At 18.0% G+C, this 13,901-nt stretch overlaps 1 protein-coding gene and 2 pseudogenes across 1 annotated transcript, besides 2 other annotated features; 2 read left to right on the top strand and 1 right to left on the bottom strand.

Annotated features, from left to right (window-relative positions):
* Nucleotides 1–83: 83 nt before the first annotated feature.
* Nucleotides 84–985, top strand: PmUG01_03012000 (fam-m protein; the record flags this gene model as incomplete). Its single annotated transcript, XM_029008749.1, has 2 exons — nucleotides 84–173; nucleotides 299–985. The coding sequence occupies 2 exons, from the start codon at nucleotides 84–86 to the stop codon at nucleotides 983–985; spliced, it is 777 nt and encodes a 258-aa protein (XP_028859345.1).
* Nucleotides 986–4,303: 3,318 nt separating this feature from the next.
* On the top strand, nucleotides 4,304–5,232 carry PmUG01_03011900 (annotated as a pseudogene).
* Nucleotides 4,304–5,232: a sequence feature (Plasmodium exported protein, unknown function, pseudogene).
* A 4,268-nt stretch (nucleotides 5,233–9,500) lies between these two features.
* Nucleotides 9,501–10,314, bottom strand: PmUG01_03011800 (annotated as a pseudogene).
* Nucleotides 9,501–10,314: a sequence feature (Plasmodium exported protein, unknown function, pseudogene).
* Nucleotides 10,315–13,901: the final 3,587 nt, after the last annotated feature.

The raw sequence follows: 13,901 nt of genomic DNA, 5'->3' as shown, positions 1-13,901 counted from the left end.
GTATATTCTCCTTTACTATTAAATGAATATAATATTAGTATTAGTTTTTTTATTAATGTATATATTAGATTATTGAAATCTATATGATGGAACAAAATATAAAGTTATTATATTTTTTTTTAATTGCTACGTTTGTCTTTTTAGCATGGATATGCAATTTTTACCATGATGTGGTAAGATAATAGTATTTAAGGATATTAGCATTATTCATATTTTTGTAATTTATTTTGAATAATAGTGTTTTTACCGTTAGATTATTTATTCTATTAAATAACAAATATTTACCTGTCTTTTTTAGAGTACTTTTAACAAATATTTGGATTACAACTGCAGTGATGGCATAGAATTATTCACAAGAAATTATCGAATACTAGCAAAATATAAACAATATAAGGATTCATATATTGTACGGTTAAAACAAGATATACTAAAAAATATAGAGAGCGAAGAAAAAATTTTATATAATAATGAGAAAGGAAACAATGAAAAAAACCCACAATTTAATAGAAGTTCATTAAATAGAGAAGGATTATACACCCAAACTAAGGATAAAAATGATGAAATTTTTGATAGTAAACATTTAAATTTTGAACAAAAATTGATAAAAAAAAGCATTTCTGATTTTCTTGAAAAAAGAAGAACTAGAAATATAATTTCAAAAAAAATAAAATATAAAAGTTACGAATTTGGAGTAGGCCTATTTTTTATTTCTCTACTGTTGGCAATAGGATTTCCCATATTACATGGATGTCAGGTTTTTGAAATTGCATGGGCTTGGCTTAAAAGTTTAGGTCCACTAGGTTCTTTTTGCAATGTTATAAAAGATTTTCTAGGTTTAACACAATTCAATTTTTTTCCAATAGCATATACCGTAATTTTGATGTTACTATCTGCCATATTTATAATGGTGGCTCCTAATATTTTTAAAGAAGACGGTAGTATAAATAAATTAAGTTTAGGTGTGAATAAAATGAATTATAAGTAGTATGCTTTTTGTTGATAATGATTCTTAAATATAAGATAATATATTTAATATCCTTAGTTATATACTTAATAGATAAATGCGTAACTGCTTAATATTTAAAATTATATTTACATATATTTAGCTTGTTTTATATACATCAGTAAAAAATTATGCTTCTAGTTTTTTTCTGAATATGTTTTATTGTTTTGTATTTTTTATTTTAAATAGTAATTTCAACTTTATTAAATATTATAACTTAATATTTACATTTACATTTACGTTTACATTTACACTTACATGTTTAAATAGTTTTTACATAAGAAAAATATATATATGCTTTAGTATGAATATTAAATAGAACAATTCATATAATTTTATTGAATTGTGACAATATGTATTTGTACTAAAGAGTGATACTTTCCATGTTATATCTTGTTCTACTCTAAAACTATTATTTGTTCAAGTTATTAAGAATGTGTATTATTAGTTTCATATTACTAATAAGTGTCTTGTTAACTATTTAATGAAAGAAATGAAATATATTTTTTTCATTGATATATATATATATATATATATATATTTTTGTAAAAAAAAAGCTTAATATTTATTCTCTAGGATATGTTTTATATGAAATATATTATAAAACATATTAATTGTAAAAATCTCTTAATCCTTTTTTTTTTTTTTTTTTTTTTTGCATAGTATAAATGTGAAATTATAAATATATAATAAAATAATACCCCTTTTAATTATGAATTATTAATAATTGCTCATTATCTTGGGGATCATAAATCATTACAATTAAGTGAATAGTTGAAACAAGTCATTATATTATTACTGTTCTTTAATACACTTTTAAGAGTATTTTTGAAAAATTACTTTTGTATATGTTATATTCAAAATTTATAAATGAGTATACTATAAATGATTTTTATTTTTTATGACACTGAAAGATTATATTAATGAATAAAAATTAAGAATATATGAATACATAAGATGTACATATAATTTTTTCATTCTCAAGTATAATTGTAAATTTACAAAAATGTGTTCTATACTCATAAAAATATAAATTACTATTAAATATAATTGAAATAAATGTATATTTTTTACAGTAGCTTTACTGAATATATGTATTAATTTATATATTTTTTCTATTTTTTTATGGTTATATATAAAAAAATTAAGATATAATATAATTTTACGGATTTGTAAAAATACTTATTTTTTATATTAAACATAGATATTTCATTTATATATATAACGATAACTTTTTTAATGAAATAGATGTATAACAAAAAATTATTTTCTTATAGATAGCTTATAAGTTCCCATTTAAAATTTAAGATATTGCTAACAAATAGTTAAAATATTTTAGCAAAATTTCATATTTGGTAGAAATTTTATGCAATGGCATAATAATTTTGTGTATTTCTATTCTGTTTCAGTAAAAATTAGGTATTATACTTTTATTATTTTACAATGGAACTTATGTAATTTTTTATATAATTTTATTCTATAAGAATTACTTAAATGTCTAAATTAAAGTGGAATGAAAACTAAAAAAGATATGCATATTTAATCTTTACAAAATTAATGAAATAAATTAAATAATATTCCTATTAATCATAAAATAAAAAGAAATAAATATAAGAAAAATAAATAATCCTATGACTGTTTGAGATTATGAATTTATTTTATTGTTTTAAATAAAACTTATAAATTTTTGTAATTTATTTCATAATAGACATTACATGTTTCCTTTTTTTACTAATATTTACATATCATCTCGCCTATTTTATAAAAAAATTTGTTTAATGTGTTAAAATTTTTTTCAATTAAATGACAAATGTGTATTATGTGTACTAGAAAAATGTTATTATGAATGTTAAAATATAAATATATAAGATAATTGGGAAAAAATATAACTATATCAATTTTTATAAATTCTTTAAGTATTTGAAAATAATAATTTTAACTGTAATAATTATATTCTTTTTCTTTTTATTTTTTTTATAATCAGAAATAATATTTTTTTGAATATAATAAATTAATCTTTATTAGAGTTTGTATTATAATTTGAGAAGAGTAACAATAATAGGATATAAAATGATTTTCTTTCCATAAGAAATTTATATATTATATAAAAATATTGCTCATGATTCCTGTTAAAAATATAATTTAAAACTACTTATTTTTATAAAATAAGGTAATATGAATTCTGAATAGATTTTTTAATGCAAAAAATTAGTAAATATTTTTTATTTTTAATATTTTTTCATCATACTTTTATATATGTTAAATATATATTTTTTTTTGTAACTATAATTTGTAATTTTATATGGCTATAAATATTACTGAACTTGTTAAATTGCTCATGGGATTTTTATACATAATTTATTTTTAACTTGTTTTTTTTCTATTATGTTTATTATTCTCTAAATATATTTTTGCTTGCATTCTTAAAAGAACAATATTTTATGTAATTTATGAATTTTAAAAAATTTCCTTAAGTAACAATAGATTTTATTATGTTTTAGATATACATTATAACACTGTAACATCAATATGCAGAAATATAACACTTAGTTATTGATGTATTTATAAAATAATTTTATACTCTCATATTTAATTCGTAATTACGTGTTTTATTTTATTAATATATATTAGTTTATAAAAGAACATATATTTTTTTAGATAGGTAATGATTTATATAGGTTAAAGCATATAATGTTTTTGTCAACGTAATATTTTTTCTCTATTCTTTTTATTGTTTTAATGAATATTATTTTATTAGATTACAAAATTCTACAAAAAACATGTATAATATTAGAATTATTACTTGAAAAGATCGTAAGAATTGATAAGGGTCCTCTGAATATATATTAGTATATATTTTTTACGTGTTATACTATCATTTATAAAAGTGCAAAATTTTTATCAGTATTTAAATAACTGTTAATTTGATTTTATCTGATCTTGGTACTATTTTTTTTTTTTTGAAAGCAATTAATAAAAAATAAAGTTGCATACCATAATGTAATATAATAAAATTAATTTAGATATTTTAAACGTTTATCATTTTATTTTATATAAACTATTATAATAATTTTTTTTTGTCCTTATAACAACCTTATATAGATTATATACTAAATCAATTTTATAGTTATTTTACCTATGTAAAATTTAATATGAGCTACATTTAATAAAATTCAATTTATTAAATGCGAAATAAAATTAATATATGGAGAATAATAGTATAAACATTTTCATTTGTTATTTGCACGATTCAAAAATAAAGTCATAATTTTTATTATTAAATATATAATATCATTAAAGATGTATACAATAAAGGGAAATTTCATATACGTAATTTTTATTAAAGTACTTTCATTTACCCTTTTATTTTGGTTATACAATTATAACAATAATATGGTATTATAATAATATTTAATATTTCATTTTTAAAAATAATATTTTCTTAGTATGGAAATATGTACCCTTGTAAATAATAAATGTTTACCTTTTTTTTCTTTAGAATAACTACAATGTGTCATTATTTTAGAAGAATGAGCTAGATATTCATTTAGTTTTAACAACTAATCGTCTCCTATAAGAGAATTTGGTGAGTGTTAAATAGACAACATACATATCAAGTAAGGAGAATAATTATAAATTACTCGATAAAAAGGAAGATATATCTAGAAATGGAAAAGAAATTGCATTACAAAACAAGGAATTAAAGGAAACTTTATTAAATTATGAGGAAAGGCATAAAGTACCTTTGAAAAAATGTATTCTTTACTTAATACTATAGATAAATTTTTTGAAAAAATAATTTTCAGTCTTTTATATTCCATAAATAAAATTGAAAACAATGTGAAAATTAATAAAAATACTGCAAATAGAGTGATAAATGGAAAGACAGCTTTACGAGTTACTCCATACTTTTTAGTTTTAATAACTCTATTAAGGCTTTCAATTGAAGTATTGTATATAATGCATCAATAAAAAATAATAACACAATAGTTGCTTTAGTAATACTAAATTCAATAGTCTCTGGAGTGGAGGTTGTCTTTGGTACTTTATATTTTGTTTATTTATGGATAAAAATTGTATTATATAGAATAATTAAGGCAAATAATCCTAAAATTTGTTATAATAAGATAGGTTCTTTGATGAGAAAATCATTTGATATGGAAAAAGAAAAAATTTATAACGTCCTTAAAAATATTACATATACAAGATATTCACATACAAATACTTAATATTTATAATTCCATCTTAGCGTACATAACTATTTTAATGTAACATATGAAAACGTATATTCGTAATATTTATTGAGTTATAATGTTTTATATTATGTATATGTACATTAAAAACTTTTTTGTGCCTAATTTAATATTTTCACGAAAAAGGCGTGCATTTTTAATATATTTGTTTGTGATATATATGTTTGTTACTTAAAATTAGTATAAAGCAATGAAATTATTATAATTTCGTGATTTAATTAAAAAAAATCTATGATTTATTTTAAATTAATTGGAAATATCTTTTTGCGTATGTTGTATAACAAAAAGAACATAATTTCTTTTTTGTTATTTCTAAAAAATAATTCAATCAATGGTAATTATTATTTATATTATGAGATGTGTATTATAATAAATATTTACTATAATAACGTTTATTATATATATTTTAGTTTTTAAATTTTTTTTATATAAATGTGTAATTAAAAATCATTGTTTTTCAGAATGAATTATTTATAGTTAACTATTAATATTGGTAGTTATAAATAATTTTAACTAAATATTTTCTAAGTATATGTAATATTTTTCTTATTTGAAAATTATTTTTATTTAAATTTTATAAGGTTTACATATATGTATATTCTAAACAAAAATTATAAATATATAGTATAATTGCATTTTTACTTTTTATTATTGAAACATATGAGCGCACTAATGATTAAAGTTGAACGCGTTATAAACGGTTACAATTACAAATATACTTTTTCTTTGTGATAATGATTTTATATAAATGAATTATATATATGTAAAGGCGTAATTAACAATAAGGGTAATAAAAATAAATAATTTTTTTATATAATTGAATAAGTAATTATTTTTGAGATACTAGGTAAGTTTCTCCGTAAGAAGGATAAAAATAGAATTAATAGTTTATTAAAAGTATTTTAAATATGCAAAATATACAATAAGAACTATCAATATTACTACAATAATAATTCCTTTTTTAATATAATAAAAATAAATATATACGAATTAATGATAAATGTTTTATTTACAAATTTGCATTTTATTTTTGTTAATTAATTCGTTATGATAGGATTGAAAAATTCTATAATCGTACATCTATATAGTATATAATTAAAAAATAAATGAATATAAAATTGTTTTGCATGAAATATATATATTAATACTTTTCATGATTATACTTAAACAATAAATTTTCCTCTGTATAAATTCAAATGCAAGTGAAAATTATGTTTATCATTTGTTCTATTTATAGGAAATATGCACAATGAAAAATATCTATTATTAATAATTAAGCTATATATATATATTTTTAATCATTTATATAGGTGTTTATAAGATACAAAAAGTGAAAATAACAAATAGAAATTTTTGAGCTGGAAAATTTATATTGTGATATAAAAATTATAAATGAAATACATTATTTTTTTTTTACTTTTTAGTCATTGTTAAATATTACATTATGCTATTAATATATTTAATTTTATGTATAAAATATGTACATATATGCTTATATATGAAATAATAATACATAAATTTACTTATATTGCAAAATATTACAAATAGGAATTATTTTTGTAATAGAAACAATTATATTTTTAGCGACACATATTTTACTCAGGAATAGCGAGGATTTTTAATTCTCCTATATATATTCGTTTGTGGACAAAATTTAATGCCATAATAGATAATTCATTGTAGCATTTTGTTTTCTGTGAGTTTTACTTTACATTTTTTGTATATATATATATATAATGAAATTTATAAAATAATATACATAAATGCAAAAAAAATATATATATTTTTTTTTTAATTTCACTTAAAATATACATTTTTCTAAAATATTATTAATTATATTTTAGAAAATTTTTAAAAATTGCACATGCACTATATTTAGATTTGATAAGAAAATATATCATGTTTTTCATTGAATTCTATATATTTTAGTAACTCATATATATATGAAGAAACGATAGTTTTTAAAAAGAGAAATTTACAGAACATTTTAAATTATATTTTTTCACTATTTACTAATATTGTCCTTGACATAACGGATGAAAATTTAGCAAATGAAATCCCTTATATATAGTCTTCTTTTTTTTTTTATATATTTATTTTAGGCATCCGAAATGGGAAGAGTGAACATACATAATTTATTAAGTTCAATGGAATATTTTTATATATACAATTAACTAATTAAATAAAAAAATATTACATATGATAATAATTATTATGCATAAATAACTATATTGTTCAATGAACTTCAATACTATTTTTTTATTATATAATAAAATCGACGAAATTAATATATATGACTCCATTATTTTTTTATTAACCGTGATGCATTAATATCATCTAAAATTCTATATATTAATTTAAAAAATTTCTCAATTAAGAATAATAATATATCTTGAAAAATTATAATATTTGAAAATTTAGAAGAAAAAAACAATAAAATAAGAATAACAAGAAAGGAACAAATATAAATTGAAAATATTATTAACAAAATAAAATTTACCTAGTAAATTAACGTTTAATGAATCGTTTAATTGAAAGGTAGTATACTATTTTATGTGGTATTAAGAACCAATATATATATAAAATATTCTAAGCTCTTCTTTGAATAAATATGTAGCGCATAAATAAAATATTGTTTGCTATTTGACAAAAAAATTAGATAACATGAATTATAATGAAAAAAGTAATTCTCTTGAAAGATCCTATTAAAATTATTATTAATTAGTTGCACTAGAATACATGCATTATATTCTTAAAATTAAACGTTATGCGTTAAAAATTTTCTATAGGAAACTATTGTTTCATACTATGTATCTTATTACATTCTTTGTTAAATATAATTTTTAAAAAATTAACCTTATTTATTATTATAATTCTTTACATTCATAATTTCCTATATAGTATTTTACTTGGTTTAATTTATTATATTATATCATATTATTTTATTTTATATATTATATTTTTTTTTTTTTGTTCTGCTTTTGGAAAGAATTTTTGTAGAATGTTCTTTTGTAGAATATTTTTGTAAATTTTAGTAATATTAATGATATAGTCGATGAACTATGATTTTCTGTGGAATTTTAGTTTTTTGTACAAATAAAGGTTGTGTTAGTGTTCATAAATTTTAAAGAAAAGTTCGGTGGAATTTTTTTGTGTCATCTAAACGCGAAAATAATAATTTACACGGTGAAGATTGTTGTATATATTTAACATTATTTTTGAAAGCTCAAATTATATTTATACCTATTTTAGCATTTTACTTAGTAAAGTAAAATTGATTATAATTAATGAGAATGTAAATTATATAATGATACATACATATATATATATATATATATATATGACGTAAAATTAATTTTAGTCTTTATTAATATTATATATTATGTGTAATATATAGAGAAGAAGGAACATAAACCATATGACTTAACAAAATAAATAAAATAAAAAATTACTACTAGAATATTATAATACAAAACATACGAAAAATAATCTAATGTTATATAATAGGTTCGCGAAAACATGGATAATAAATGTACATGAAATAAGGTTACTGTTTGTAGTATAAAGGAAATAATTGTTTTTTATATAATATCCCACTATGAATAATAATCAACTGAAAAAATTAAAATTTCCAGATATATAACATTTCTTTTAAGTAAGCATTATTATGAAGTTAATTATTATATTTCATTAAAAAATTTTAATGTCTAATATATGCTGTTTCTATGAACAAAATGCTCATAGTTAACATATAAGGCACATGTATGCGGGTTCTGTGAATTACCAAAAAGTTTAGAATTATAAAAATTAATAATGTTATATGTTTAAAAATGTAAGTATAAATTAATTTATATATGAAAAAATAAAAACAAATACAATAAATTACAATTTTAAAAAAACAAATAATCCAAATAAAGCTTCGGATAAATAACTAAAACATAGACATATAAGTGATTTTATAACATTTATATAAACAAAAAAAAGAATTAATTAAAAAAAAAGAATAATTTAAAAATTTCTATTTTCTTGTAATAGTTAAACAAAATTAATAATTTGGAAAAACACTAAAATTAGAAAATATTTATATACATTCATGGAAACAAAAATAATATTAAACGAATTTTTTCTAAATATAGTTGAATATAAATCATGTATTACATAATCCCGGAAAGATCATGTATACATATTCTTAAGCACATAAAATTTTATATAGAATGATGTATGTGTATTGAATTTAAAGATTTTCAAGAATTGATTTGGAGATATGATTTTTGTAAGAGCTTAAAAAATTTGTTAAACATGTTTGAATTTTTACCATTTGGGTTATCCATAGTTTTACATATCTTAAAGCTTAAATAAGCTACTGATAATACCACTAATGAAAATGACACAATAAAATTTGTCCACGAAATGTTTTTTATGATATACATTAAAAACATAATATATGCTACTAAAATTGGAGCAAAAAACTTTAGTATATTTTTAAAATATATGGCTGAGGACCTACCTTTAAAATGATTTGTTTTTTTATATTTATTGTTAAATATTTAATCTACTGCCCTTTCATAACTTTCATCGAGTTTTTTTTAAAGGTATACATATCGAAGATAATATATTTTTATTTTCTTTCTTATTTGTTTTCATGTGAACTGGTCATTCATTTAATTTCCTATGAAATGATTCAAGATAATTAACAGATGCAAAAGAATCATTGGAATTTTCAGTATTCTCTTGAAAGTTTTCTTTTAAACGAAAATTATTCTGTAGAGAATCTTCATTTGTTTCTCCGTCTAATAATCTTCTTACTATTACTTATGAAGAATTGTTTAGGTTGAGTTTTTTTGTCCTTGATTTGCTAGGGTTAGTTAACTAAAAATTAGAATAAATATATTATATTTAAAAAAATATCAGAATTTACGTAAAAATATGATATTAGTTTTAAAGTGAAATATGATAATACAAAAAATATATAAAAATTGTGAATAACAGTAATTATTCTACCTCATAGGAATAATGGCATATCCATAATAACAGGGTAAAGATAAAGAGTTTAATCATATGTACCTTGATATTGAATTTGCTTAAGGATTCTAAAGCCTTTATAGTTGTGAAATTTTTAGTAATATAATTTTTTAGATCATATTCAGTAAAAAATTTTCTATAATTTTTGTTTTTTGTTTTCTATCACTTCAAAATTTAAAACTTTTTAGTTTTCTTTAATTCAATATTAATTATAAAATATATTCAAAAGTAAAAAGATAAAAAATGCATTAAATAAATATAGTATAGTGATTTTCCTAGGTAAAAATACTACTAATTAAAATAATAAAAAAATATAAATTTTTAAGAAATATTAAAAATTATATGTAATACTTATTATATATAATAAATGAAACTAGAAACGCTGTAATTTTTTTCAATAAATTTATTAATACTTGTATATATTTCTGCTCAAATAAGTAAATCTTATTAATTTTGCTATAGAAATCGATAAAACGTAATAATATTACAAGCAAAAATATCGTGAGATCAGAGAATATGAAAAAATATCGCTTAATATTTTTCTGTTACAATCAAAATAAGGAAAAATGTTTTAAAGTCATTTAATGTCTTATAAAAAATTTTTTTTTAATAATGTTGCTTAAGTATAATAATTAAATTAACAAAAAGTTTCCATATATATACATATATATTTTAAATATTAATGATAAAATTAAAATTTAATATACACTCAACATGTGAAACTTGAACGTAATTATATATTTTATGCAAAAATACTTAATAATCTCGTTTGGATAATATCTATTATTTTGAATTGAGGTTACTTTTAATGCATTAAAATAAATTAATATTATATATTTCAAAAATAATTTAAAAGTATATAATTTTCTTATGTGGTCCTGACCTTGTGTTACTTTAATATTAATATAAAATTTTCATTAATACAATATATGAGAATTAATACAAAAAATTCAATAATGAAAATATATGAAAAAATAATAAAAATACATATTTAAAAAAGAAAAAAATAATTTTTCTAAAATTCTTGTGATTAAAGTAGCAAGAATACTTAAAAAAAAAAAAGTAATAAAAAGTAAAAAATTTATATTTATTAAAAATTCAAAAAAAAATATATATAAATAATTAATATTTTTATGGTACTTTAACATTAAATTATTATTTATTTTTGTGTTATAATATGGAAAAATGGATTCACTAAATAAATTAGGAAAATAATATAAAGAGTGTGAATTAAAAAGTATGAATAACTGTTACCTATATTAGAGAAATTATAAGTTAAATGTATGCACATTATTTTTACATTATAGTATTAAAAATGAGGTTTTTTTTACGATTATACCTTTTATTATTTTTTGACTATATTTCTTAATAAAATATTATAAATTTATTTGAGAATTATAAAATATTTCTGATTTATGAAAAATAATGTATAAGTTAAATTCTTATATGTTTATTCAATTTATAATAAATAGGTTAATGATGTTAAATCGTGTTTCATATTTTTAATTAAAAGTGTAAATGTACAACTTGCTAAAATATTTTTTTCATATATATACTTGGATAATTAATTATGTATAAAATGATATTTATTATGTTGATTCTTATGTTATTTTATTATTTTATATTTATAAAATACGTAATAAATTTCTGTTTATAATAATATATTTTTTTATATACTAATAAATTGGGGGTAATGTGGGTCGATGTATATATAAAAATTGAATGATAATATAATTTATATATAAGACTCAATATTAAATTACTTCCTAATAATTTTATTTAAAAAAATTACTAATTTTTTCGAAATTCTCTTTATAAATATCTAGTATATTAATGTATGTATAGAGAATTTTTATTCTATGAAAACAATAAAATTTATTAGTGTATAAAAATGTTTTTCATAAAGATTTTTAAAGATAAAGTTCTTAATTATATAAAATATATTTATATTTAATTGTTTTATAATATGTAATAGTAGTTTATGGTTCATTTCTTGAATTTTATAAAATGAGCCTTAATATTTGTATTATGTTTCAACGGTTCTTAACTTGGGTCTTATATAATAAATTGGTACTATTAATGAAAAAAAAACTTAAGTAAGTTACTTATTCATGAATTATACATGTAAAGTATAAATTACTATGTTAAATTACTTAAAAAAAATTATTTATCTTAATGTATATTTTTTTTTGTGATACGTTTTGAGCTTAATACTAAAAATCAAATTAGTAAAAAATAAAACGAATATGTATGTGGTAAAAATATATATACAATAAACTTTTAATGTAAGTAGTATATATAATAAAGTAATATTAATACTTTATATTTTAAATACTATTATTCCCATGTAGAGATGTGGTGAATGTGAAGACAAAGATTTTATTTTAAAAAATATTTGTACAATCTAATAAGGCCTTAAGAAATTACTATAAAAAAAAAAAATACGTAAAACTTATTGTTTGGAAAGTATTTTCTGGTATTAGTACCTTCAATTATAGTTACCTTTATTATTATAAATATTTAATATAAATAATCTTCAAAATATACGAACTATCTATATATATTTGATATATATTGTACTTGAAATAAAATTGCTGATAATAATGAATACAAGAATGCAGTAAAATAATAATAGGAAAAAATAAGGAAGAACAAATAATTAAATAGATACAGTATAGAAGTTAATACAATAGTAACTTAGTATTTACCTTTTCTATTATAAATATGTAGTATATAAACTTTTTCAAAATTAGTTAATAAAAATTTTGAGAGAAGTTACTTTTGACTGTTCTCTAATTTTTTAAATAAACATTTTTAGTTGAAAAAAGTAATTTAACAATATATATATATATATATATATTTTTTCCCATTAAATAATATTATATAATACAAGAAGAAATAAATTAAAATGTAAGATAAAAAGTTAATAATATAATTTATAATTTTAAAATTAAATTACTTGAAAAATTATTATAAGTAATAGAATATGAATATTTAATATAGCTAAATTTTACTTCTTTATTTTTTCATTTTTAACCTCTATTATTGCATTAAAGAAAAATAATAAATTATTTGTTATATATTGATAAGTATTCTATTTTTCTTGTATGTAAAAATAAATGAATTATAGAATATATTTATGTACTTATAACTATTCAATTATGAATGTTAAAGCTATTATATTCCATAGTATTTGCCCCTTAGAATTAATTTAGAGAAAATGCTAATATATCCCATACATCCTAAATATATTTATATTTCATATTAGGTTTCATATATATATTTAGGACAAAATATAGCTTAAATTTATAACAAAAAGTATGTTGTACATTCGATGATATATCTAAACTTTTTTTTTTTTTTTTTTTTACAAATCCAGAGTTTCCAGTACAAGGAATATAATATACTTTTATTAATTGTATTTTATTTCTGTAACGTGAAATTATTTATTATATGCATATCATGATAGTGCATCTTATTAATTAATATGTAATTATATTTATTTGAGTAAATACATATTCGGCAAATAAAAATTTTTTTAAAATTCATATTATATTATATATATTAAAAAGTGCTATTAAATATAACATGTAACTTTATATATTAATATCAAAGACAAATAT

The sequence above is a fragment of the Plasmodium malariae genome (genome assembly GCF_900090045.1).
Source record: "Plasmodium malariae genome assembly, chromosome: 3".
Taxonomy (NCBI): domain Eukaryota; phylum Apicomplexa; class Aconoidasida; order Haemosporida; family Plasmodiidae; genus Plasmodium; species Plasmodium malariae.
This window is presented reverse-complemented; position numbering and strand designations above follow the sequence as displayed.